Raw genomic sequence first — 14,298 nt, 5'->3', positions numbered from 1 at the left:
TCACACTACTATTTTTGCTGCATGTAAGGTGAGAATAAACTATTCCCTTTGGACAGTGTAAGTAAATTGCAATTAAAGGATTAGGATGTTACACCTACTATTTTTCCCATAAGGGTGCTATTCTCTTGCACTTTATGAACCCTCCAATAAGAAAGAAGATTTTTCAGAAGATGGTCTGGTATTAGCCCAAAAGGTATGATAAGCAGAAAACACAAGAAAGCATTACAAATCTACATAGTTTATTAGAACAAAAATCACAGTCATTTATATATATGTATATATTTATAGAAGATTAAAAAAAAAAGTCCCCAAATTTCAATTTCCAAACACTCCAGCAAATTGTTCTCCTCACCCCCACACTTAATAAAGGCGTCACCCCAAATGAGACTGATGCACCAAGCACAAAGGCTGTGGATGTGAGGGTCTCGGCCACCTTTTATATTGTAGTCAGTTTGAGAAGCACAGTAGTTCAATTTAAGACATGCATCGTCTCTGATTTGACGGTGATTTAACTGGGAGCTAGGCTTGTTGCCTTCATATTCAAAAATGAAAATATTGGTACTCGAGGGACAAGTAACAATTCTGGCAGTTTTATCAGGAAGGTACCACTGAACCCTTGCCACTGATTTACAGTCAATTTAATATTATTTACACATACAGCGCCCCTTCCAGCCCGGAAGGCCAAAATACTTAAATGTTCAGTTCTTAGGAAAGATGACCAAATTCTTCCAGTAGGGCCAAAGGCATTACCATGTCTCCAAAATCTGTTCGCACCTTTCTCCACTGTCAGCTTGTGATTCCCTGTCTCCAATGCTTCTTTTCTCACTCATCTCTCGCTCCGTGGGTATATATATATATATATATATATATATATATATATATATATATATATATATATATATATAGAGAGAGAGAGAGATAGATACATTAAGATGTATCTATACAAACACATAGATTTTTAAGGTCTAATGTCGTAATCACAAAGTCTACAAACTACTTCTTGCTAAATGATTACTTTCAGGCCTCTTGTGGTTATCCAGTTTCACCAAGCTCTCTAGATACCGTCCTACCTTTCTTCCATGGGAGCAGTTCCAGCCCTCACTATGTGGCGAGTTCCCTAGCTTCACTTGATCGTCTCGAAGTTTACTCCTCACCCTCTCTATATCACCTTCATTTAAACGGTGTGTGTACCAATACTAATGTGTGATGCACCTCCCAACATCTTTGCAACCACAATAGACCGTGCTGAAAGACCCAAGGTGCCATTCCTCCGCCCCTACCAAGTCTCAACAGAGTACAGGTTCTGCTCAAGAAGTGACAGAAGATCCAAGACCTGCTCTTTGAACCAGAAAGATGGTAAAACTAATGTTGCTGGAGCAGAATGAAAAAAGTAACAGGAAGGCACACAACTAAAAATGAATACATGCTTTAGTGACAAGGCACAAAAGCTGATCATATTTTAAGAAGCATCAACCGTTCATCATTCTTTTTCCAATTTCCACACAAAATAATAAAGTACGGTATTCTGGGTCCCACCACTACTCCTCCTCGCCAACCACATTTGAAAGGCTTTCTCTCTATGACTAAGAAAATAAGTCATATTGTGTATGTGTTACAAGACTCTCCTCTCCTTACGCAGTCCCTAGTTCTGTTTTCAAAATGGATTTAAAGAATATGAAAATTATAGAAGAAAGTGTACCAGATTACTGTAGGTCTCTGTTGAGAGAAGTACTTTGCATCTTTGGCAGATTTCCTGCAAAATCTTGGCTTATAATGACAGACAAAACTACTTGTGGAAACACGGTCAGGAACTTTGTTCTCACCAGGATTAAACTATTACAAGGTTGATTGCAACTATTCTGCAAAAACTTCACACAAGGCAGAAGATATTTGCCTCCAGGTTGATGAATGACTCAGTTGAAGAGAAATTGGTCTTCTAGTGAAAAAGTGAACGATGAGCATGAAGAAAGCAAAGCATGCTGGCCATGAATAAGAAAAAATCATGAAGAAATGTAAAATAAGCAGATATGAATAGAAGACATAAATAAGGGACTTTTTCCACACAAGGGCAGCAAAAAACTAAATGTCAACACAAATCAAAAAGAGACAGTAAGACATTACCAGAGGTTAAAGTCTCTCAGGTAAAAACAAAACGCCCACTGTACGGAAAAGTCGGACTTCGAGCAGACCCAAGCTGCCAGCTTCATTCTAGGGTCAGCTTAACAGAAGAGTTTTCACCAAGGCCGGAGCTCAACTCCTTGCCCACACAAACTTGATTTCCCCAAACCCACATTTAAAATAAAGTGAAACGTCACTCTCAGCAGATGGCAGAAACACCAAAGCCAGACAGCCAGTTTATTAATCCCTTCGGAGATTGTTCAAACGTTCCTCCAAGTCGGCATCGGCGTCTGCCAGGGCCGCAGCACTCTCAGCTTTCTTCTGAGCAGCCACATTCAGTGACCCACCTGTAGCAGGAAGATCTAGAAGAAAAGGGAGGGAAAATAAAGGGCCATGAAATGATCAAATAAAACACATTGCAAGCAATGTATGCGAAGGAGTGGCACCAACCCATCCACTTAGGCCGACACAAAGGGACAGAGGATCTATAAATACACAATCCATTACTAACTGGTTGTATGACCCAAAGGAAGGAAGGAAAACACTAAAGCAATCATTTGTGCACAACCCACAGAGGCTGCACCAAACACACTTGGAAGTCAATTACAAAGAACAAACCGACTAAATTGTGCAAAAAAGAAATTGGAAAAGGTCTTTTTAGGTCTCGTCTACACTACAGACACATTTAACTATTTGTTACCAAAAAAACTATTGTGTACAATACCAGTGAGCTTCGAGTCATGCCACTGGTTATAATTTGCTATCTTTGTCAGCAATCTCATTTGCTTACTTCTCACACCAGGGCTGTCCTTCCTCTTCTTGCGTTTGTCCCTCCTTTGGCACGTAGCTTATTTACTATATTATTGACTGGATGACTTGTATCCTTCCACGGGTGACATCACAGAACTATATTTTTATTTCAGCACTCCAATGCAGTGCATGCATTTTCTTGTTCACTCCCCTGGGTGCTGCTTCAACCTCAGGTTCCCACCCCAGGATTTCCTTGCTGCTCCCCCCACCTGCCCAGGATGTTGCTTCCCACACATCTGTGCTTCCATTGCTTTCCAGGCCCTACATTGCTCCCCACGCCTCCCTGTGCCGGGTGGGCTCGGCACTTTTCACTAATTTGCTTGCCCTATCTATCTCCGCTCTCCTTTATTGCTTCCTTACCACTTGTCAAATTATTTTTTCTCTTTCAGCAGGTACGGCAGCTGCCATATGCTACTGGGTTGCTTCGTTATCTGATGTGGTTCCGCGGTAGCACAGTTGTTGTTTTCTAATTTACCACTCCAAGTTTGGTGTGGGAAAAAAATCGCAGCAACATGATGTATGCTCGTTCACGCGTTGTCAGGCATGCATCATCACACTGAGTCAGCAGTTTTGCCTCTTTCTTTTTTTGCTTTTGCCTATGCTGCTCAGCATCAGTAACAACCTTCTTTTTTTCTTTATTCTGATGCGGTTAAACACTGGCAAAATCAAAAGGTCGGCTAACGAAAGGGAAGACCTATTGGCTTTGCCAGTGCTGATTATATTTTGAAGTAATGCTGTGCAAGTAAAACAAGGGCAATTTCTTGATGTGTGTGTGTGTGGTGATACAGATACATGCAGGAGGTGGCAGGATCCATTATGTGGTGTTGGCTAAGAAAGCGTGCACCACATTATTCACCACTGGAAGCTGGACAGATCTAGCCTAGAATATACATCGTCTTGTGGCTTCGTCTTCTTACCTCCAGTAAAGGCAGAGAAAATGGACTACAATATGCCATCTTTAGATTTCCATGAAAAACCGTGGGACACAAGGATGGCCAGTAACTAACATTTTAATAAATATAGATTAATGTAGCAAATAGAGAACAGTAATAAAATCTAATGCCTATAAGACTGAAGTAGACTACCATTACAGCAAGAACATGCATAGAAGTGTCACTAACATACATGAAGGACCTATATTTTTGGAATTATAGCACAAAAAACGGGAAAGCCTATCTTAGGACTTTTTTTTAGCACACCAATGGTATGTCTGAAGGTATGTGATTTGTGAACCGTAAAGTTGTTTTGTACATTTTTAAATTCTTGTCTCCATGTTTCTAATGCAGGAGTAAATGATTTAATTTACTGTTAAATGTGCAGATGTAAATAATATTCCAACACAACAGATTAATTCTTATTACACCAGGGACTTGATAATGGAGATTTAATTGAACTTCCTACAGGGCGCTGCACTGCGGTGAAAGCACCAGCTCTGCTCTGCTGCTCGGAGGCATCAGACAGCTGTTGGGACTGGGGTAGTTTAACTCTTCTCTTCAATGGTGCCCCAGGGACCAGACTCCTGATGCAGATTACTTTTTGCATGGGTCCCCAGTACATTACTGCTGCCTTCACAATGGGGTCTCGCGGGTTAGACAACCTGACCTAAGAGAGGGTCATGAGATGAGTCTGGGGCGACTGATGCACAATATGTACCAGTTAATGAGTGTTAAAAGCCTGGGAACATATTTGGCCTTTAATGATTGTTAAGGACTACAGCCTCAGACTGCCTTTGACAGCATTACATCTTTGATGAACATAATGCATGGTGTTATTTATGCTTATTAGAGCATGGAGCCATGAATGTTGGTTATAGCCCAGCACCGCTGATATACATTGCAGCATAGGGACATACGTGCATTTACTTTGTGGAGCCATCAGTACATTTAATACTGTGAATATTTTACATTTGAACCTCCTGTACAGCATTTATGATTGTATTTTCACGTTGTCACTGCCTTGAAATTAGCACTTAATGCTAGTTTGATATGCACCACGTGTTGGGCTGCTAATCAGCGACATGTTAATTTATTTGTTATATAAAACATTCACTTGAGAACAGAATAGGAGTAGGGAGGACTGAGAAGGCAGAGGTCACGAGATAGCAGACAGGATAGACCGAATTCATATATAAATCATTTTAACACATCACACAATTTATAGAAAGCAACCACAGTTATTTGTCAATGGACAGAAAGAATCAATTAGGTAATACCAGGTTATTCTGAGTGATCAAAACTTGTCAAATAATATGTGACCAATGATTCCTACATACGTTGTTACTCAGATCAGACAAATGTCCAGGTCCAAATAGTTATTGGAGTGCGTTTCGGTAGAGACCTCTCACCAAGGTCAACCTTCTTCAGGACGCAGAAGAGATAAATTGAACTAAACAGCTTGCCACTAACTGGAGGCTGATTTTATACATGTTCCATAGATTTGTCCTGAGATCGCGAGTTTCTGGAGAGAAGAGATTGAGTTGGCACCTGTAAGAAAAGAGGACTTTTTGCAGCTGTACCCCACACCTCACTTTTTTGACCCCATTTGGACTACTAGATGCTAGTTTTCTGACTCTTGACTGTGCCGTGGACTCTGCTAACCAAGTACAGGGTCAGTGCTCTATTTAAAAGGTACATGATAATTAGGTGGAATTACAATTGGTACTGACAACTTACCTGTAAGTCCCTAGTGTATGGTAGGGTGTGTAGGTTTAGAAGCCCAGTGGATTTAATGCACTAAGTGTGCCTCCTGTCATTTTAAAGCCAGTCCTGCTTTGCAGACTGCTTTTAAAATAAAACTAAGTTTAAATTTTACTTTGGAATTAAACGTACTTCCAAAGTCTTAAACTTATGTTCACATACAAGTCATCCCTAAGGTCTGCTCTACGTATCCCAAGGGTAAGGTACATTATGATAATAAGCAGTGACTTTATAAAAGAGGTTTTAATGCCCTGGTGAGGGAAAAAAACGCCAATTTAATGTTTCCCCATTGTAGATTGCTAGCCCCAAAGCCAAACCTGGGAAGGCTTTATTAAACATTAAGAAAACCAATCTTTTGACAGAGTGAGCTACAAATTGTATTCAAAGTATGAAAACAATAGTTGCAATATATCAAGCTACTTGCCCAGGTTGGATTGCTTAGACCCATTGCAGGAAAGAAGAAATAGAACTGTTTTACTCAAGTTACCTAAAATCAGTCCTGTAGCACCCTCTTCTGATTGGCCAGCCTTTGACAGGTTTAGCCAAGCTTCCTTAATGAGGTGTGGTGTGGCCTGGGCTGAGATAAAGAGACATTTAGTGGGAGGAGATCTGCTGCTGCAGATGCCAACACAGGAAGGGGTCTGGGTATCCAAACTGGTCTTCAAAGGTAGAACAACAGTTATGATAGGAACCAGGCCCACCCCCATGTCCAGCACCACCAGCCAGATGGGACCCCTGTAATTCAATAATGAGAGGGGCTGGAAAGGGAGACTAGGGAAAATTTAGCCACACCTGTGGGTTGGGTTAGCCAGACCTGAACTTCCAGGATAGATTGTCTATTTTGTGAAGCGCTGTGAACACCACGTTTGTCTCCGAATCCATTCACTAAAAGGATTGACTGTACAGCCAATCAACCATCTCTAGAGATCTCAATTTGGTGGGACTCGACCGCCCTTTCATCCCTTCGAGGTCGATAAAACCCTCCATTACACGGGCTACTGATAAGGGTGCCTAATGTGTTTTTGTGATGCAGCAAGCCAGTGGCAGAAGTGTCGCACAGGATCTTGATTTTAACATTATCACTGAGGAGTGCGTGTCCCTTGACTCGCCTCTAGCAGCCTGCTGTTCCAGTTGTCCCTCCCCTACGCCCGCAGCTACACCTGTCACTAGGAAGAGCTTGGAATTAAACCATTCACTCTCAATCTTGGCCCTTTAAATAATGCACCATTCCATTAGCTCAATGCACCATTCCATTAGCTCAAGTCACAACCTATGCAGGGGACAAGCACAGACTGCAGACCTCGTGAAGGTCAGTACTTGGGTACTTGGAATGGCACTGGGGGCAGAAGCGAAACAGAGTCCGGTCCATCAGCAGAGTATCATTGATGGAGTTGAATGAAAGTAAAGGATAGCCCGAATGGGAGAAGTCCACAATCAATGATGAATGGCAAGTCTGAACAGATGAAGTATCCAGATCCGAACCCGGCCAAGTAAATAGTAGCTGGGTGTCATCCGCATAGGCTATAATTTTTGCACCCAGTTCCTCAGCTAAGGAGATCAGGTGGGTCAGGTAAATGTTAAACAGCAGGTGACTTAAAGTGGACCCCTGCGGCACCCCAGTGGAGAGTAACCTGGCCGAGGACGAAAAGGGAGGCATCCACACCTGCTGAGTCCGATTGTCCAGGAACGATGTTAACCACTCCAAAGCAGGGCCGATGATCCTGATGGAAGCCGATGGGGCACCGTGTCGAAGGCGGCAGAGAGGTCCAACAAAATCAGGGCCGCTCTGCTGCCTCCGTATAGGCACTCCCTGATGGCCTCAGACATTTCAACCAGAGCTGCTTCGGTGCTGTGAGCAGCACGAAATCCAGATAGCGCGGGGTGCAAAGCATGTGATGCCTCCAAAAAGGCATCCAGCTGGCGAAATGCCACCTTCTCACAAACATTTGCCAACACTGGCAGGAGAGAAATGGGTCGGTAATTAGATGGAACCAATGGATCCAACCCTGATTTTTTTTAAAGTGGCAAGAGTTTGACCTGCTTCCAGCACGTAGGGACCGTATATCATTGTATGCTGATAATATTACTCTTTACCTACGAGCACTAGTCTCAATCTGATCCTCCAGCAGTTCATATGGTTTGGCGACCAAGATGGAATAAGACTTAATTGGAGTATATCTCAGATTTTTCCCCTCACACCCAACACTACTCAATTCACTCAGGAATTTCCACTAAGTTGGTGTGAACACGAAATAAAATATCTAGGCGTGATCATCACTAGGGACAGAGACCAACCCTTCAGGCCAATTATGGTACTGCAGTAGAAACTATCCTTAACTGGGTAGACCGCTGGGTCACATTTCCACTCTCTCTGGCCAGCAGAGTGGCACTCATAAAGATTAACATTCTGCCCAAGCTCCTATACTTATTCATCGATATACCATACAATCCAGGACGCCACTTCTTTAATACCGTTCCTTACTTCAGACTGGCCTGGGAAGGGAGGCAGCCTCGGGTGGGCTGGAAGGTCATGACTCAGCCATTCTCCAGGAGGGGATTTGAGGCCCCGGATATGGAATTGCACTACCTCAGCGCACAAGCCCATTATGCAATATACTGCCTTCATTCCCCCCCCCCTTATATTCTGCCCCTGGCCATTGAGCAGGGATACATGACGCCCACAACCCTAAACTCCGTTCTGGGGACTCCGGTTTCTGGGGATGAAGTGTCTCACAACACGGTAAGCTGCACTAATCATGCATGGAAGCGCTTGGCTAAAATGATGGACAAACCAGTAGCATATTCCCCGCTAATGCCACTGCTACATCTACCATTTGTCCTGGACACTCAAGAGGTTGCATGCCGGGAGATGCTCCGTAAAAGGAACCTCGTTGTGGGGGGTAACCTGTACCAGGCCGGTCAGTTTAAAGACCAGCGGAAGCGGAGGCGCTAGGGGGCGCACAGCGGGATGGCTGAATAAAAACACAGCTCCGCCGGACGGCTCGAACAACGCTGTCTGAGCCGGTCGGAATCCGCCCCCGGACGCCGCAAACCAAGGGATAAGCAGCATAAAACTGCCCAGCACAGAATGCAACGCTTGAGGTACCCAATACGACTCATATTATGCCAAAAATCAACGTTGTAATCGTGACTGCTCGGAGCGCGCAAGCAAGATGGCGGACGCCGCTGAAAGAGTCGGTTAGCCCAGCGGAGAACTGAGCGCCCTGACCCCATGGACGGCTTCTCGAGGCGGACTTCAGGTACACTCTGGCCAGCGAGGCGGATGACTGGGGGGATTCTATAGTGCGCAGCATCTAAGCTTTAATAGTGAAACGTTAACCGGCTCCTTTAAGGGACTCCGGTCGCTAGCAAACAAAATGGCGGCACCCACCAGGAGTATGCGAGCCGATGCGGTCTGACCCAAGAATAACGCTGTGCCGAGCTGTCGGCAATGTGGGTCGGGGCCTGAAATCAACACGCTCCTAGCAGAAGTTGCCCGATGAGATAGAGAAGACCCGGGCACGTCAATAGTGAGGTCTTCAGTGCATCTATCGAGTCGTGGAGTGAGAGACACCTGAACGCGGGAAAATCGACCCCACATCCACACATGGGCTCAAAGCATGTAAAGTGCCGATCGCCACAGGAATAATACCGGCCCAAATAAGTCTGAATTTACAGAGGACACGGACCATATCCTGGCGAAATCTGGTGATACAACACGACACCGCTGTGCTGTTCACGGCAATCAAAGCACCACGACCACTGAGAATCACGCGAGCGCCTGTGTGCTGCTATCAGCTGCCTAGGGTGACCATTGAAGAGACTGCCGGACGCATAGGCGGAGCAATTGGGTTTGGAGGACTCACGGCCCCACCACTGTAGACTGACTTTCCACGCACGGTGTGAGGCGAGCACCTTGCAGAGAGAGCTAATACGAAGGCGCTGAAACTGCCGCCACACCAGCCCACGTACAGCGGCCCTGAAAAGTCACGGTCCGTAACGACACGGTCTGCTGTACTCACGCAGTCACGCAGGGGGACTCCGCGCCTGGACGACATCTAACAGTGCCAAGAAGTAAGATCACTACAGCCTAACGACAAACCGGGGAGAGTGGTGCGGAGGAGAGAACTGGCGACCCACTTGGCTACGGTGGGCCCCGCGATTGCCACAGCTAGACCGAAGAGGACGGCAACAGCTAGAACTACCAGATCCACGCGACATCAAACAGACGAACAGCCGTCTGGAAACCTTACAATGGGGAAGCCAGATAAGCAACAACAAAAGATTTCGTTTGAGAATAAAAAAACGCCGAAAACCGTCGAACAAACACCTGAGAGAGAAGAGACACCGACAATGGAAGCTACATCAAACATGGAAAATATACTACTGTCAATACAGGCGAATGTCCAGGATATCAATGGTAAACTGGATAACCTAACATGCAGAATGGACGGTATGTCAGATAAGCTAGAGAAGCATGGCGAAAGACTGGACCATGCCGAAGCCAGGATATCATCGGTAGAGGATGAAGCGCATGCTACGAGCAGCAAATGCACGGGCATGGAACGTGTCCTAGAAATGATCAAGGCAAAGGAGGAGGAGTTGGAAGCGCGCTCCAGACGAAATAATGTACGCATCACGGGTCTGCCAGAATCGACCAACACAGGCAAGATGGAAAACTACATAGAACAATTGTGCAGAGACATTTGTGGCACGGAGGCCCTATCCCAAATTTTCATTGTCGAGAGAGCCCATAGATCCCTGGCGCCCAAGCCAAAACCAGGAGCGACGCCACGTCCAATCGTGGCAAGGATCCTAAATTATCGTGACAGAGACACTATTCTGCGGCTGGCACGTGAGAAAGGGAAGATCACACACCAAGGGAACACTTTAGAGTTCTACCCAGATCATACAATAGCGGTTCAACAAGCGAGGAAAGAATTTGCATCAGTGAAGGCGAAACTGAGAGATCTCAACGTGGGTTACTCCATGCTATATCCGGCGAGACTACGAGTCACATGGGAGGATAAAGCAGTGGTGCTGATGACCCCAAAAGCAGCTCAAGAATTCGTAAAAAAGGTTGTACAGCACAACAAGCAGCGCTCACGGGACGTCCACCACGAGGACTCAGATGATGCTGAATAAGTCAGTGAGTAGAACCCAACAGAATTATGGTAAGACATAACCTTTTTTTTTTTCTATCCACAATGCACTGCATACACGGCCCTAGGTGGCCACGGAGGACGATCGACGAGGCTCCCGTTGACAGTAACAGACTCTACCCTGAGACTCACATGAAGTGCGATTGTTAAGTTCCAACACAATAGTCTAAGACCTGGATTGAGATGGCTTGGGGGCAGAAGCACACAACCTCCACAGGCCGGAATCTATTAAAACACTAGGCGTTGGTAGGTGCTGAGAGTCGTGCTGCGTAGATGGGTACCCGGGAGCCTGGAACAATTGTGTACAGCACCATCTACAGACGCCTTACTTGTGCTAAAGGTCATGCCTACTCCTACATTGTGGCTCTTGTGGGGGCCGCAAACTCTTATCCACCCCTTAACCCGTGCGGCATGAAGAAGCACGATTGGTTCCAGATCTGCGCATGTGCACTGATTTGGGGACAGGGGATGGTACAATCTTATGGGAGTACTAACGACACGCCTATGTCTAGCAGGCACTGCGGGAAACGCTGCAGCAAACAGACATATCTGAAGGAAAGTTGCATAATGTCCGTTCACGTGCTTTACAGAAGACAGTATTGTTTGTCGGGTTGCGGCGGAGGGGGGCGGGGGGACCGCAGGGACTTGTCTATCAAACATGGTTGAACCACTCTAAAGGAGAGCAGTCCATGCCCGTTGGTTTGGGTGCTGAGCTGTACCCCAAGCGGACCTCCCAAGGGTACTCCCCACAACAGTTTGTTCTTAATTGCTCTAGTTTATGGGCAGCTATTCCGAGGGTAAATGGCTTCGGCAGGTTGGGGATGCTGGAGTGGGTGGTGGGTGGGAGGGTAAGGATAAAGTTTGTGTTCAGAGACCAATCGCTGTTGAATTTGTTGTGATAGTTAACATGCTGTGGCGGAGCAAGTCGGGCTCATTGGCACTGAGGGCATTGGCATGTTTCAAATTGACCACCAATCGTTCAAATATGCAATGTTATAGCGCTTTGGATATCATCAAGTATTTCATGCAGGGTTTTCCAGGGGCTCGAGGGGGGTGGCCATTCTTATTCATCGACGGCTGTCATATACCCACGAATGTCACTGGCTCGATCCCCAGGGTTGGTATGTGTTTGTTAAGGGTATGGTTGGTACGGAGCCAGTGGTGTTTGGCAGTGTGTATGCCCCCCCTCCTCTACAATGGTCCCTGGCAGAGCGCCTATTTGAATTGTGGGCCGAGATCCCAGACTCCTTGGCTGTGATAGGTGGCGACTGGAACGATGTTGTGGATGTGTGCCTGGACCGAAGGAGGTCGCAGGGGACTGCGGTGGCGACCTCCTCTACACGGTTAAAAGCAATGATTGACGGGTTGGGCTGGGTGGATGCCTGGAGACACTTGCATGCCAAGACGCGCGAGTATACGTATGTGTCTGCTGTGCATGGCTCTTTCTCCCGGCTGGACTACGTATTTGTACCAGGAGCCTTTCTCGACAGGGTGAAGCAGGCCGCAATTCAGCCTCGAGGGCTATCTGACCACTCCCCGGTCGTAATTCGGATTGAATTGCGCAAGACGCGCCAGCCATTCCGGTGGCGGATGTCCTCGTGGCATCTCCAGCAGGCAGATTATACGAAACACATGCGCAGCGCGATTGCCCACTACTGGCAGGAGAACCTGGCGGAAGGGGTTGATGGAGTGATGGTCTGGGAAGCCATGAAGCCCACGCTGAGGGGCGTCGACATTGCTTGGTGTGCTGCTGCCCGTCGTAGTCGCCGAGAGGCCACTATCGCGGCTGCGGCTCGAGTAGGGGTGTTGGAGGGTCGGTGTCAGGGAGACGGTAACGGGGTGGCAATACGACTGAGGCGTAGGATGGCTGCGCCTGCAGGAGCAATCTTAATGGACGAGGCTAGACAGGCTTGGCTGGCCACACGGAGCAGGGTTTACCAGTGGGGCGACAAGTCCTGCACCATGCTCCATCGATTGTGTCAACAAACTCTGCAGCCGATTACTCTACCGGGCCTCACGGACGGAGAGGGGACTGCCGTAACGGACCCTGCTACCCTTGCGGCGAGTTTTGCTGACTACTATGCGGAGCAGTATGCCCCTCGGGACAGTCTCCCGCCGGATGCGATTGACAAGTTCATCGCTGACCTTCTCCCCCCCCCGCGCGATATCGGACGAAGTCAGGACGGCCCTGGACCTTCCCTTAACGGCGGAGGAACTGGGTGATGCGCTGGGACAACTCAACACTGGTAAGGCGCCCGGACCGAGCGGATTTCCCAGTGAATTCTACAAGAAATTCCACCTGCAGCTGGGACAACACTATAGGCGGGCGCTGGAGGCAGCGCGGGAATGTGGTAGCTTGCCGGCGGACTGGCGTCAGGCTGAAATTGTAGTCTTCCAGAAGCCGGGTAGGCCTCCTGACCGACACGAGTCGTACCGCCCCATATCTTTACTCAACTTTGAAGCCAAATTATTGGCCAAAGCGTTGGCGAACCGCCTCCTCCCATATGTAGCGGACTTGGTTCACCCGGATCAGGCGGGCTTTATGCCGGGTAGGGCGACGATACAATATCAGACGCGCGCAGGCGGCGGTGGACACTATGGGAGCGACTGGAGAACGGGCGGCGCTACTGCTGGCAGACATTGACAGGGCTTACCTCTTCGCCCTTTTGCCGCGCCTCAACCTGGGTCCGGTATTTGTCTCGTATGTCAGGCTGTTATACACAGACATCGCCGCCTCAGTGCGTATTTCAGGAGCTATTTCGGAGAGATTCCCGGTGGCTAGGGGGACCCGGCAGGGATGCCCCCTATCCCCTTACCTCTTTGCACTGGCCATGGAACCGCTGGCCGCGTGGGTGCGCATCGATGCACAGCTTCGTGGCTTCGTGTGGGGGGCGGGACTCTCGGACAGGATCACGCTCTACGCGGACGATGTCCTTTTCTTTATGACCGACCTTAACCGCTCTGGCCCTCGAATCTTGGAAATAATGCGTATCTTTGGAGACGTATCGGGACTCTTCCTTAACCCGCGCAAATCGACCCTGTGGGTACTGGGCGGAGAGTCCGAAGCATTCTCTTGGGCTTCGGCTCTACAGGTGGCGGTCGGTGGTCTAAAATATCTGGGAGTCTTCCTGTCGGAGTCTGCCGCAATTGCATGGGAGCGCAACGTGCAGCCGGTATGGGACAAGGTCCAATCGGACGTCAAAACCTGGTCTCGTATGCCTCTCAATATCTATGGCAGGTCCGCAATTTTTAAAATGGTCGCCCTTCCTAGACTCCTGTACCAACTGCAGAACCATCCACACAGGATCGACCCGCAATGGTTCCGTCGAGTAAATTGAGTACTGGGTCACTTTTGTGGGCGGGGGGTGCTTCCAGAGTGGCGCTGCGGACTTGTTTCTTGTCCACATACTGTGGGTGTCTCCCTACATCGGACATTCTGTCCTACTATCAGGCCTCCCATTTGTTGGTTCTGAACGAGTGGTGGTACGGCGGCCGCAGTGACCCAGCATACG

General features: G+C 47.6%; 1 protein-coding gene across 1 annotated transcript in view; it reads right to left on the bottom strand.

Moving 5' to 3' along the window:
- Positions 1 to 222: 222 nt before the first annotated feature.
- The window catches only part of CHMP2A (charged multivesicular body protein 2A), a 153,090-nt gene continuing 139,014 nt past the window's right edge, over positions 223 to 14,298 (bottom strand). The window contains exon 6 of the mRNA XM_078654818.1: positions 223 to 2,480. Coding sequence (XP_078510944.1) covers positions 2,359 to 2,480 — 122 coding nt within the window. The 3' untranslated portion in view covers positions 223 to 2,358. The remainder of the gene's footprint in view (positions 2,481 to 14,298) is intronic.

This window comes from Lissotriton helveticus, chromosome 7 (genome assembly GCF_964261635.1).
Source record: "Lissotriton helveticus chromosome 7, aLisHel1.1, whole genome shotgun sequence".
Classification (NCBI taxonomy): domain Eukaryota; kingdom Metazoa; phylum Chordata; class Amphibia; order Caudata; family Salamandridae; genus Lissotriton; species Lissotriton helveticus.
This window is presented reverse-complemented; position numbering and strand designations above follow the sequence as displayed.